Source organism: Muscardinus avellanarius, assembly GCF_963383645.1.
Source record: "Muscardinus avellanarius genome assembly, chromosome: 20".
Classification (NCBI taxonomy): domain Eukaryota; kingdom Metazoa; phylum Chordata; class Mammalia; order Rodentia; family Gliridae; genus Muscardinus; species Muscardinus avellanarius.
The window spans coordinates 925,557-940,343 of NC_137806.1; the positions used below are offsets into that span (position 1 = coordinate 925,557).

The 14,787-nt window shown below is 37.3% G+C and overlaps 1 protein-coding gene across 4 annotated transcripts in view; it reads right to left on the reverse strand.

The window, feature by feature from the left end:
• Positions 1-479: 479 nt before the first annotated feature.
• Positions 480-14,787, reverse strand: part of RAB18 (RAB18, member RAS oncogene family) — a gene marked incomplete at both ends in the record, with an annotated part of 33,798 nt that continues 19,490 nt past the window's right edge. Inside the window, 5 exons of one of the 4 annotated variants that reach the window (XM_080717167.1) lie at positions 480-652; positions 4,874-4,940; positions 5,015-5,133; positions 6,202-6,274; positions 10,372-10,433. In XM_080717167.1, the coding sequence (XP_080573293.1) occupies positions 480-652; positions 4,874-4,940; positions 5,015-5,133; positions 6,202-6,274; positions 10,372-10,433 (494 nt within the window). Of the gene's footprint in view, positions 653-4,873; positions 4,941-5,014; positions 5,134-6,201; positions 6,275-10,371; positions 10,452-14,787 lie in introns of all 4 variants that reach the window. The other 3 variants (XM_080717166.1, XM_080717168.1, XM_080717169.1) reach the window with 3 other exon arrangements.

Consider the following 14,787-nt stretch of genomic DNA (forward strand, 5'->3'; position numbering starts at 1 on the left):
CCCAGAAAAGCTGTGGAATCATGCTCTTTGTTATCCTTCAAGGAGACTGGGCAGGCTTGATGATACCTGTGTACATCCCATGGCTCTAGGAGCTCCACATACCAAGTAATTCAGTAATTGATAGGAATATTTAAGCAAAACAAAAAAGACCAAAAGCAGACCTTACATCAACATATACTAGATAAATGGGTGCTTTAAAAAATTACATGATAAATGTAAACCATAAAATCAAATGGACTCATAAGAGTACACCTATTTTATGTTACATTAAAAAATAAACTGTAGACTGCAAACTGTGCATGCTTACCATAACAATTTACCTGGGAAAGCCCATGAGTGAGATTTCTTGCAAGTATTTACTGCCATGATACAAAACAATTATGTGCAAACTGCAAGGTCCCTAAAGCAGCAGTTAGAGTTTATATACAGAAAGATGTCACTATCTGATCAAATACGCACGAGATGGGACTTCCCAGAGTTTATAACACAGAACAATAACCTCCACAGGCCCCTCCTCCATGGTTTGCTTTCATGTGTAGCTGGACTACTTTATTCTGGTTCTCACTCTCCCACAGTCCAGGTGTCTGAATGATCTTTTCAACAAGTTCCTCAAAGGCACACTGGACACCATCACAGGTTTTTGCACTTGCCTCTGAAATTCAAGAAAAATGGTCACAGTATATTCTTTTCTGGCAATATTCCCATGTTTTCCTGGGAAACTGCTATGGCACAAATATTGGCCTATTGAAAGCCCAATCAGTAACTTCCCCCATGGGTTTAGCATTAGATATTAATTATCTCACAAAATTGAGCTATTTAAACTTTATAAGAATAGGGGATATAAGCCCAAGATTTTTTGATAGAATTTTAACTTGTAAAGCCCTACTCAAATACTATGTGAAAAATTTTCCTTGGGTTTTCAGTTAACTCTTAAAATGAGCCCCCCAAACAGATATAATTTCTATTTTAAAATAAAAAAAAACCCATGCCCCAAGTTTAATAATTAACCTGATCATTGTGTGTGTGTGACCAGCCTACTGCAGGTGGCTGGCTAAAACGGTGCACAGCCATGAACACTAACTGTTTTACTTATGCTCATGAATTTAAGTAGCTATTCAGCACTGCTTCCTCACCTTCACTGCCCTCTTTCTTCTCACTACTCCTCCATCTTAGCTGATGACCAGAGTCTTTGTTTGTTTGGTTGGTTTTGGTCCTAGGAATCAAACCCAGGGCCTTGTGCTTGTTAACACACACTATCACTGGACTATATTCCCAGCCTGATGATCTTGTTTTATATTGGGGGGAAAAAAAACAGAAACAATCTGACATATAACAAGTAATAGAGACTATCTGATCGTCCCACTTATGTGTTCACCAAGTTAACTGCCTACTGTCATTATGATTGCCTTCATTCTTGTTAAAATGAATGGACTTTCCTTGTTGCTATTAAAAAAAACACTCTCTAGCCTTGCACTTTCTCTTCTCTAACATACCAATCAGCCTAAAAGTCTGTCAAATTATTTTCCATCTTACTAAAAATAAATACACTTGCCCTGTAATCCACACATCCTTCTAGACCAATTCTCTAGTCTCCCTGACAATTGCTCTAGAGCTACTTCTGCTTTCTTAGGTCAGTCGTTCTTAAACAGCAGCAGTCTCCTCTTATACAAGAGGAGTAGCAACCTATACTAGATATATGGATGTTTTTAAAAATTACATGATAGCCGGGCGTGGTGGCGCACGCTTGTAATCCCCGCGCTTGGGAGGCAGACAGGAGGATCGCGCAGATTCGAAGCCAGCCGCGCGCGCCGCCTTAGGAGACCCTGTTTCCAAATAAAAAATATAAAAATAGGTCTGGGAGTGTAGACCGGAGGTAGAAGGGCTTCCAGGAACCCCAGTACCACAAAAAAAAAAAAACAAATTACATGATAAATGTAAACCATAAAATCAAATGGACTCATACAAGCAATCTCCTCTTATACCCCTATATACTGGTTTTTCCTATCTGTGCATACCTATGATGAAAGACATCAGTAATAATAACAATGTACTGTAACCAGGGTTATTTAAAACTTACAAATCATTTCTTTTTTTCTTTTTTTTTTGCGGGTCTGGGGTGGAACCCAGGGGCATTTGACCTCCAAGCTACACCCCCTGCCCTATTTTTTATTCTTTATTTTGAAACCGGGTCTCACTGAGTTGCAGAGGGCCTCACTAAGTAGCTGAGGCTGTCCGTGAACCGCGATCCTCCAGGTCTCAGCCTCCCGAATGCTGGGATTACAAGCGTGCGCCACCACACCCGGCTTAACTTACAAATCATTTCTAAAATCTTCCACCTAATGTTTTCAGACCCGGGTTGACCATGGTCACTGAAACTGTGAAAAGGCAGCGCTTTAGCAGGGGACTACTCCCTAACTAGGCTCTTTTCAAGATCACCAGCACCTTTGTGTTGTCAAAGTCAGCCTCTTAACCTTACGTTTGAAACTGCTAATCACTTCCTCTTTCTCTCCTCTGTCCACCTGACTACCAGATCACGGAACGTTCCTGGCAATCCGTCTGTCTTACAGGTGTATCGTTCACAGCCTGACACCTCTCCTTTCTGTCCAGGGTTGAAATAGACCAGGGTTCACCCTTCAGAACTTTTCATCCACATTCCTGAAGTTATTGCTGCAATCATAAGACCTTAAATGTAACCTAAATGCCAACGACCAGCACATCTGATGATTATGTGAAAAATGTCTTTCTTATGCAAAATTCTCGATTCCCCCTTCTCTAACTCAAAGCTGTTCTTATAAGTAGGGCATGGTGGTGCAGGCTTGTAGTCCTAACACTTAGGAGGCTGAGACAGGAGGACTGCAGGTTCATGGCCAGCCTCAGCAGCTTAATAAGGTCACCTGCAACTTACTAAGACCCTATTTCAAAATAAAAAATAAAACAGGGCTGGGAGTATAGCTCAAAGGTAGAATGCCCACTCCTAGTACCACCAAAAAAAAAAAAAAAAGATAAGCTCTTATCTGAATCTTCTATCATCCCAACTGATGGAAATATAGTTCACCTATTTGCCTATGCCCCAAACAAGTTCTCTTTCTCCTTCCTTATCCTCCGCACCCAATCTATCCACATATACTTTTAATTTATCTCCCAGAACTGCCAACTTTCTGCCATCCACTACTGCTACAGCCAAAGCTACCAAGTTCATTCATCTGGGCCAATGAGAAAACAAAAACAAAAACAGACAACAACAAAACAAGAACAATTTCTTGCTTCTCATTCTCACAGCCTATATCTACACTTTTTTTTTGGGGGGGGGTGGTACTGGGGATTGAACCCAGAGGCAGTCTATCACCAAGCTACACTCCTAGCCCTATTTTTTATTCTTTATTTTGAAGCAGGGTCTCAATAGTTGCAGAGAGCCTCAATAAGTAGCCAAGGCTGTCCTCCTGTCTCAAACTCCTAAGTACTGGGATTACAAGTGTGTGCCACCATACTCGGCTACAAATTGATTTTTTAAGAGTATCAGATCAGATCATAATCCCACTGCTTAAAATAAGATCCATCTCTTTACCATATTCCATGAGCTCCAACATGGCCTTTTTAATCTCATCTCCCACCATCACCAGCATTCTTCCTCCCCAATACTCACTATGCCCAGAGCACAAGTTTTCTTCCTGGTCCTTCTCAGGAAATATTTGCTGTTTTCTTGGCCTGAAATGATCTCCCTCTGGACACTCACGTGACTGAATTCTGCTCAAATGGCTCTTTCCCTACTTAGCCCCCACCCCAGTCATTCTCTCCATTTACAATGTTTTTCTTTCCTCCATAGCCCCATGTATTTATTTAAATCTCTTTCCCTTACTAGAAAGTAGGTTCCATGAAGGCAATGAATTTGTTTATTTGTTCACTGTCACAGGCTCATATTCAGGGTATACTAAACTCAGACACGGAAATGAGGGGTTTAACAAGTAAGCAGTAAAGCAGTACGCAATTCTTATCCCAAACAATATATTTTCCATACTCTCTTTCTATCCATATGATGTTTTCCCAATTCCATCTGCAAATACCTAGTAAGCTTCTAACACCATGGAGTAGCCAAATCAATAATTTCTAAAGTTGTTTTCACATCAGAATAATTTGATTACTTTTAATAAATTTCCTTTCAGTTCTGTGATAAGGTACAAGGACCTGCAATCTATTTTTCTTTCTCTTTCTTTCTTTTCTTTTCTTTTTTTTTTTTTTTGTGTGTGTGTATGTACTGGAGATGGAATCCAGGGGCTTTCTACCTTCGGGCTGCACTCCCATACCTATTTTATATATTTTTTTATTTGGAAACAGGGTCTCACTAAGTTGCTGAGAGCTCCACTAAGTAGCTGAGGTTGGCTTTGAACCTGCACAATTTCCTATTTCAGCCTCCCAAGTGCTGGGATTACAAGCGTGCACCACCATGCCCGGCAGGACCTGCAATTTTAAAAAGCTCCACAGGTGATTCTAATATTATCTAGACTACTTTTCTAGACAAGAGGTCAGCAAACATTTTATGTAAATGTCCAGGGATTTTAGGCTTCCTGGGCCACAAGGCCTCTGTGATAACTACTGAATTCTGCCAGTAGCACAAAAAACAGCCAAAGCTGACATGTAAATCAAAGAGCATGACTGTGCTCGCCCTGAGGAATGACTCAACTGTGTTCTCCATGACTTCATATAGTGACTCTAGTTGATTTTTACACAAAGAAAAAATTTCATTCTATAGCTAGAATTCATAGCACAATGCAATTGTGAACTGAATAAATACATTTTGTGGTTTATAAAGAAAAAAAATCTAGCTAAAAAATTAATTACTCATTAATAATGAAAAGATATTCATTCACATATTCACCTATGAATAACATGGAATGCTTTCGTGCAAATTTCAGGCCTTCATTTCTATCGACTTCACGATTTTCCTAAAAGATAAAGACAATGATTAAAAAATGTTTCCAAAATATAAAACTAAATTGCCAAGTGTCTGCCTTCTTACCTTATCAATTTTATTTCCAACTAGCATGTTTACTATGTCATTTCTGGTACAATATGTTTCCAATTCATTTAGCCAATTATCCAGTTTAACAAAGGTGTCTCTTCTTGTGACATCATAGACTAAAATAAAAATAAATTTATTAAATAAATATTAAAGATAAGGAACAATGACATTTCTGATATGTAGCTAAAAGCTATAATTACTAGATAGGCAAGTCTAAATTTTGTTAAGCCTTCGATGATTAGTGACTGTCTTATTGAACCACATGAAAGAAATTAGTGCTAAAAAATACATAGCAAACTTTAATCATATTAAAACATGTGACAGAAATTAAATTATATCTTGACTTGTAACTGAAAACTATAGTCAAAAAACAACTGTTTTCATTCATATGATAAAAGAGGTTTCTTCAAACACCAAAGAGCCAAATCTTGGTAAAATACCAAAATGTTTTATATAAATTTAAATATCTTCAACCCTCTTAATTTCTTATATGGACCTGAACTTGCAACTTGAAAAAATTACAATCTAGTTAGTGGATGCGATTCTGTCTTCCTGTTATCACTTCCATCTCATATTACAATAAAGAGTTATGAACTGACATTGTTTTCTAAAATTAAGAGAAACAAAATTTTAAGAGTCACTATCAAGTTACAATATAAAAAGAAATTCGTCTACAATCAATTAGTATTCTTTTTAAACAGTTTCCCAGGAGTATTAAGAACAGTATGTTTCAACAAATTACATTAAGAGTACACATTTGGTTTTCAAGTTCTGTTTGATGAATCAGCAATGTTAAGTATCTTTAAATAAATAAAATTGATAAAGAAAATTCTATTAAGCAATAAATATTCTTCCTTTGTCATTTATTCACTGCTGAGTGAAGACCAGTTTTTGGTAAAGCTCCAAGAGGGACCAACATATGTGAGTAAATTCTCAGTTATATCCTCATCAGCATGTACTTTTAAACCAAAAAAAAAAAAAAAAACAAAAAAGCAATAGTATATTTTTTAAGCACTAGGCTAAGGGCCTAATTTTCATTAAGTGGAGTCAATATAACTTCAAGTTATATTTTAAAAAAAGCCCTAAAAACAATTTAAAAATTTTTACTGACCTTCCTACACTTAAAAAAAGCATCATAAATTCCAATAAATACATTTTTAAACAATACTAAAGTAAAAACGTACCTAATATAACACCCTGTGCACCTCTATAATAGCTGGGAGTTAATGTTCTAAACCTCTCTTGACCAGCAGTATCCTAGAAAAGAGACAACCAATTATTATTAAATAAAACAAAGTATAAATAAAAGACCTTTAACACACACTATATATGATTAGAAAATCAAAGAGCATTATTAAAAATAGTATACATTCACAAGCTTATCAAACACCTGGAATTAAAATGTGTTTTCTTACTGAAAATATTACATAAAATAAAAATTGATTCATGTCTAAAAAAATGCAACTAAATAAAAATTTTCTACCATTTTGGATTTAAGATTTTTATCACACATGAAAACTATTTCATTGAAAGCCATGGTTCACAACTTCAGCTGTGCAATAAAGTTTTCTAGAATCTTTGTTTTCAGACTGCAAAAGTTCTGACTTAATTGGTCTGGAGTAAGGATGAAAATTTTAAAAATCTTCCAAGTTATTCTAATATAGAATCTGAGCTGAGAACCACTGACTTAAAGAGAAATACAAGTACCTTAAGTAAATAATTTTTTAGGTGGGCTCTTCTAACAGTTCTTGTAATCTTTTAGGAAATACGCAATACCAAACTCATTCCATTTCCAACTCATGTTAGGATCAATGAGCTACATGTTTCTTAAGGGCAGGGACCTCATCTGCTCAATCACCAGTTTAACCTCAGGGTCTTGCCACAGGATAGTAGCTCAGAATTATTTGGGGGTTGAGGGGAGGGAGAATGAACTAATTTACTACTTCCAGTCCTGGTTCCTCTCTCTGTATTCTTTCTGGTATCATTCTTGGATTGTGGCTTCAAGGAGGCTGAGATCAAACAAAGCAGAGTTCCACTGCCCACTTATTATATAAGATTTTATTAAATAAAGTTTGAAAGAGCAAGGCCCATTCATCTGCATATTACTATATGGTCCACTTTAGGGTTGGAATAAATATTTAACCACTTTCCCCTTTCATAAAAAGTTTGCAGTCTGCTGATATAAAGAACCTGAAGAAAAGTAAAGACATATATCAAACCTCAACTTAGCCAAAGGAGAAAGGCTGTGACAATCTGAGGAAAGGCATATTCCCAAAAGAGAAACTTTATCAATTTTATCAATTTACTTTTATCAATGTGGAATGTCTTTGCTTCCAGATTCTTACCACTACAAAAACTAAACCTCAACACTGACCTGTTTAAAAGTGAAGTAACACTTTTAAATTCAACTTTTTAAACAGATACACTTATGAAATAAAAATGCAGGACTTGAGTACAAATGAAAACTAGAAAAAATAACCCAGAGCACGTAACAGAGTTACTATTCACACGCATGCCGAAGAGCACAAGTATATATTCATCTTAAACAGTATGTCGGAGACAAACGACAGAGGCAAAACGTAGCATATAATAAGCTAATACTTTTATTATGTAAAAGGACACGTGGAAAAGATGAAGGCTGATGTAAGATGGGCAAAATATATGAAAACTCATTGTAAAATATGATCAATAAATACATGATGGAAATTAAAACAAATGTAAGTACACTTCTAAAAATTATTACTCAGGCAAAAACGAGAAAGACTGGCAACACTTAGCAGAGATTAAGGTGTGGAAGAGTGAATATGAAAATGCAATTAGAAGCCAGACATGATGATGCAGACTTGTAATCCCAGTACCTGGGAGGCCGAGACAGGAGGACTGCAGGTTCTTTCCCAGCCTCAGCAACTCAGTGAAACCCTGTTTCAAAATAGAAAATAAAGTTGGGGATGTTGCTCAGAGGTAGAATGCCTCTGGGTTCAATCCCAGCACCACAAGGAAAAAAAAAAAAAAAAAAAAAAGACATGCACACACATAACTGGAATATAGTTGATGGGAATAAAAACTGAAGATTAAGTCTCTTAAATGTGTCACTGCTAAATCTTGACATCTTTAGACCAACATTTCTTCTTCCCAGTATACATCCTAAGGTAACTGGATAAATACACACAGATGTATAAATCAAGACGCTCATCAGAGCAATGGTTATTTTTGTGAAAAATTCATATCAATTTAAATAGTTTTCACTGAGGACTGACTAAATTAAATTACTGCCATAAAATGGAGTACCAAGTGGCCATTTAAACTAATGTTCCTCTATACATATTGACACAGAAAAGTCTATGCATTATGAGTGCATAAGGGAGGAGGAAGACAAGTTAAAAACATAAAATCCCTTCTTATGGTGCTGGGCGTGGCGGTGCACGCTTGTAATCCCAGCATTTGGGAGGCTGAGCCAGGAGGATCCGAGTCTGCAGACAGCCTAAGCTACTACTCAGTGAGGTCACTCAGTAACACCTTGTTTCAAAATAAAGAATAGGAAATAGGGCTGTGGGTAGAGCGCAGAGGTAGAATGCCCGAGTTCCATCTCCAGTACTGCAAAATCCCTTCTTATGGAAAATCACATATACATATAGTATAAGATTATGTATATAGATGCTTAAATATTTTAAAGGATGGTCATTAAAAGTTTTATAATAATTAAAGATGAACTTTTCCCCTTTTGATTTTTTATATCTGAATTATGTTTTTTAGAATGAATCAGTAGGAATCTTTTAGTCCTAGAAAAACCTTTCTTCTGTAAAAATATTTATAAGCCTAGGACAAAGATATCTCTTCAACAAAACTGCCAGCCTTTTCATTAGGCAGGAAATAGAAAGCAAATTAAAAAAATATAAAGAACCTGTTTTATGAGAGGAAAATCTCACTCCAACTATCAAACCTCAGATCTTATTCTAATCTAATACTTTTCAAAGCATAGAAAGGGCAGAAAGAGGTGATATGAAATACAAACTAAAAGAGCAGGCCCCCAGGTTCATACAAAAGCCATTATTCTTAAATTGTTCAATATGTTTTACCTGTTCTAATTCAACATTTCCCAAAATGTTGTTAGAAATTACTGTTCTAGGCCGGGCGTGGTGGCGCACGCTTGTAATCCCCGCGCTTGGGAGGCAGACACAGGAGGATTGCGCAGGTTCGAAGCCAGCCGCGCGCGCTGGCTTAGGAGACCCTGTTTCCATATAAAAATATCAAATAGGTCTGGGAGTGTAGCCCGGAGGTAGAAGGGCTTCCAGGAACCCCAATACCACAAAAAAAAAAAAAAGAAAGAAAGAAAAGAAATTACTGTTCTAGTTGGTGCACTTAAAATACTATCCTAGGCTGGTGGCGCACGTTTGTAATCCCAGCATTCAGGAGGTTGAGACCAGAGGATCACGGTTCACGGCCAGCCTCAGCTACTTAGTGAGGCCCTCTGCAACTCAGTGAGGCCCGGTTTCAAATAATAAAAAATAGGGCAGGGGATATAGCTCGGAGGTTGACTGCCCCTGGGGTTCTATCCCCAGACCCACAAATAAATAAATAAAATAAAATAAAATAAAATAAAATAAAATAAAATGCTGCATGTTAGAAGTAAAGTACCATTTAAAGATGACCAGGAAGAAGAATGGTGTCATAAGATGCATAAACACTCGCTATGCCAACCTAAGAGTGGTGTACAGGTGTCATTTACCACTTAACCACCATGTGGAAATACATTTCAATCTGATGGTTGCTAGTCAGTTCTAATATTATTTTGTTATAAAATATCTGTATATTTTTATCATAGTATTTGTAGAAATTAGATAATAGCATTTTTTATAAATAACATGCAAAATACATATTATATATTAGCAACTGTGCCTCTTAGATGTTTCTGACAGTTAATTTAGCACCCTGGATCAGAACAGTAGGATACAGAGAGATGTGAAATGAAGCCAGTGGGGAACGATAAGATATTTATAAATAGCTATATTAAGAGACAGGGAAAAAACTTCTTTCTTGAGTATCACTTTACTTCCCTTTCTCCCCCACAACTACCTTTAATTTTGGTTCAAACTAAATGGCCTTTTGAAAACTCTAATGAAACAAATTCAATAATAATGATTCTCCCTGTTTTGAAGTACTTTCAAGGGATTAGACATCGCAAACATTTAAGTAAAATAAGTCTCTGCCTAATTATCCAAATATAAGATTAATCAACATCAAATCTCCAAAAATTTAATACAAGCCATTCATTCTCCTCTAGAACAAAAAACAAACCGATTTCTGCTTCCCCCAAAAGCATGTCTAATATCTATAAAAAAATTTTTAAATCTTACCCATATTGCTAGTTTAGCCTTATTTCCATCCACTGAAATTGTTTTCACCTTAAAGTCAACACCTTGAAGAAATGAAAATTTTGGTAAGTCATCCAGTAAAACATTCTTTTAAAATCCATTATCAATAAAACCAGAAAATGGAAAAGTAACTTTATCAAATGCTCAAATTCATACTTAAATTCTTGAAATTCTGGCTGTAAAGATAAAAGAAAAACTGTCACTAAAGTTAGTAACTCAAGACTTAATCAGGATAAAAGAAAAGCATATTCTTTAGAATTCAACACCTATATGCACTTCTTTCATAAAGGAAAAGGAAAACTCGATTTAAGGTGATGGCTGACTATGCACATTAAGTCAGGAGCTAGACTTACGGTGCTAATATAATCAGCACCGTATTAGATGACTGTGGATCATGGCAGTTTTCAAGGGCTGCCTAAGCATCCACACACTACTGTTAAGAGTATTCATACCAGCCAACCGTGTGTGTGCGTGTGTGTGTGAGCGCGCGCGCGTGTGTGTGTGGTGAACTCCAAGGCATTCTGTGTGTGTGTGTGTGTGTGTGTGTGTGTGTGTGTGTGTGTGTGTGTGGTGAACTCCGAGGCATTGTCTCTGAGCTACATCCCCAACTTCCATTTTATTTTTCATTTGGAAACCGAGGTTCACTAAGTTGCTGGGGCTGGCTTCAAACCTGTAACTCTTCTGTCTCAGCCTCCCCTGTACTAACTGCTAACTCATCTCTTGGCTATAAGCAGTTTGAAGGGCTGACCAAAATATAAAAGGATCACTCACTTACTCATCTTATGAGTATTTTTATTCTAAAAAACAATACTTGATTTATATAACCTAATCAATAATCACGTGCTCCTGCATAATTAAAATGTAATTTACATAGAAAACAGTTGCCCCAACCCTCTAGAGAACTGTCCTAAGAGGGGTGCTCAAAATTCCATGAAAAGTTTCTAAAAATGCTGATACACATAAGAAGAGCTCCATAAGTCACTCGAGGTTTTACTATAGCAGCCCCCTCCCAAGAAATTCTCCCCTCTCCAAAAAAAGGAGCTGACGCACGCCATCTGGCTTAAATGCCCACATGTCTAAAAAGCATCAAAACTAATGTACAGTCTACCCACTGGCCAGGGGGAAAATGGCTCAAGTACCACACACACACAAAAAAGATCTTATTAGATTGTCACGATCAATTTATAACAGCTCCAACTAAGATGAACAGCACCCTCCTGTCCTAAATGTTAGTGAGCAACCTGTCACCAACATGGAAATGTATAACAATTTGGGGATGACATCTGGTGACATCTCCCCCCCCACACACATACACACACAGAGTAAGAAAATGCATATACAAACTGGGTAATAAAAATGCATCTTCTAAATGTGCATTACGCCTAGTCTTCCTGTATGCTGAAGATAATTTAGCTTTGGCATTTTGGAGTAGGATGATAAGGGAGTTGATAGAGCCATGCCCAAAACGGCAGGCAGCCATTAGTGAAAGGACAACCTAAAAACATTATGCCACTTTCAAAGTGGAAGCACAGCTATAAACAATACAAACTACTTACATTTTCTTCCTATTACTTAAAAAAGGGAAAGGGGACTGGAGAGAGGGAAATTGGTGCAGGCTCTAAAATAAGGCTCTTGTTAGAGATGAAGCGAGCCTGTCATGAACATCTTGAGACACTGCAGTTAAATATTTAGCTTTTTGAAAAAGTGCTATAAGAACTTTTCCCCCCTTAACGTCAGATGCACATTCAACCAACCTCTTTCCTAATTAGTTCCCCAAGTAGAAATTCTGTTCCCAGAGTACTTTTGCTTTCCTTTCCTCCTCATCTCATTTCTCTTTTATTATTTCTTAGTTTTGCATTTGTTGACAACAGTCTAATGATGTCTTTATGACATCACAACAGTCTAATATATGTTTTCATCATATAAACAATTCACATGTGGACAACAATGGCCCTAAGATATTCTTTTATAATGTGATACTTGGAACTTACCAGCAGCACCCAAAGGAGACAATGCCCACTGCAGTCCTACTACCAAAGCCAACACACAACAGCAGGCTGGGCCCAGATCCCATTCTTTTCTGTCTCCTGGTGGATCTCATAAGAAGCAACTCAGCTCTTCAGTGAGTCTTACATGCTAAAGCTGTTTCCTAACCATGTCACCAAGTCTGGTTCTATTTTTTTCGGGGCGGGGGGGGGGGCTGGCTGATAATTTGTCTTTGTTGATTGCAGCAATGGGAGTCCTTTTGATAAATTTGTTTTTGCCAGCTTCTTCCCAGGATCTATATAACCACCTCTTTTACCTCTTCGTGTGAGTGACAAGGAGCTTGTAACAGAAGTGGAACTGTCAACTCCTTGTTTCCTTGTGTTAAACTGCGTTTACGTTCCATGTCTTCTATACGATCTCGGGGGGAGGTCCTATGCGGCATTCTACAAGGAATGCCAGGGGCAGTCTACCTCTGAGCTACACCTTCTGCCATTTTCCCATTTTCATTTTTGTTTTTGAAATTAAGTTACTGAGGGTCCTGCTACGTTGCTGAGACTAGCCTAGAACCCTTGATCCTTCTGTCTCACCCTCCCAAGTAATGGGATCATAGGTATGTGCCTCTTCATCCTGCTCAATATCAAATTTGATCTTTTTAGGTCTATTTTATAAAGGTTATTTTAGTTAACACTACATAATATACTTAACAAAGAGCCTTTGAAGAAAGCAGTAAGTAGAATATGAAAAATTAACAAAGAATATATAAATTCAACAATAAACATTTATGAATGGTAAATGAGAAATATCAACTGAAGCATCAGCCTTGTAAAAGAGGAGAAAAAGCAAATAGTATTTGTACTAGTATTGGGAAGAGGTTTTTTTTTTTTTTTTTGTGGTACTGGGGTTCCTGGAAGCCCTTCTACCTCCGGGCTACACTCCCAGACCTATTTTATATTTTTGAAACAGGGTCTCTTAAGCCAGCGTGGCTGGCTTCGAACCAGCGTGATCCTCCTGTCTCCGCCTCCCGAGCGCGGGGATTACAAGCGTGCGCCACCACGCCCGGCGGGAAGAGGTTTTAAAATGTATTAATGTACCAGTATTGGGAAAGATTTCCAATTTTGAAAATATATCGTTTGTACTAAAGAAAGCCAGGACTGTCAGGAAGAAGGGACTTGTAATTTACATTTCTAAAGAGAAGGAAAGAAAGCCGGAGCCAGGGAAGAGGTCTCTACATTTCTAAGGAGAGACAGATGGCCTAAGGGATGGGGGGAAATCCCAGGTCTCTGGAGAAGCAATTTCACACATCTTGGGAGAGTAGCAAAAGGTGCAGAGGTCTGTGTCCAGAGATAGAGACAGAAGAAAACTGGACTAAGAAATAGGGCGGCATATCTACAGATCAAAGGACCTGCCGCAGACTGGGTCAAGATAAAAACACTCAGTACACTGGGGTTCTTTGGTATACTCAGTCGAATTGCCCCCTTGTGCCACTCTCGGGCACAGGGCTGTGACTATCTCCTGTATTTCTATCTTTTTAATAGACTTCTTTAAATCTTCAGCACCTGTCCAAGCTATGCATATTTGTTCTTAGCTTAGGACAAGAACCCGTGTTTTTTTTTTTTTTCCTGGTTTTGGTCGTTTTGGGTTTTGTTGTGGTTTGAGGGAAAGTGTGTCTGGGACTCTAACAGGGGTCCCCGGGACCAGTTTCCCCACAACCGTATTCTCCCAATCCATACAAGTATTCCAAAGAGAAAGCGTTGATTATACTATTATCAGGCAAATAGCCTTTAAGTAAAAAACTGATTATGATAAAAACTGTTGATCATAGGTTAGTTTATCAAGAAACATCAGAATTATAAACACGTATGCACTGAAGAACAGAGTCCTAATATAAATATATATGAAGCAAGCATTAACAAACTTGAAAAAATGTTTTGCAATAATGGTTGGAGTTTTAATATATTACTTTCAGTAACAGATAATACATTATCCGTAAGATTGACAGATTTGAACAACACAACAAACCAATTTAACCAAATCGAACACTCTATCCAACAGCAACTGTTTCTCAAGAGTACATGAGTATTATCCAAAAAGATCATATGCTGGTGGCAAAAATAAATTTTTAATACGTTTCAAAAGACTGAATTCATACAAACTACTTTTTTGAAAGAAAATGAAGCTAGAAACTAATAACAAAAGGAAAACTGATAAATTCATAAATATGTGAAAATTTAACAATCCTTTTAAACTCTTTTAAGAGTTCAAAGAAGAAACAACACAAAGAGTAAGAGAACACTCTGACAAAGGAAACTGCAAAATAGCACAACTTAAGACATGCAATGAAAGCACTGCTAAGAGGAGAGGTGCCACCGTCAGGTGTGCATGATAAGAAGAGTCTCGAGCCAATATCCTAAC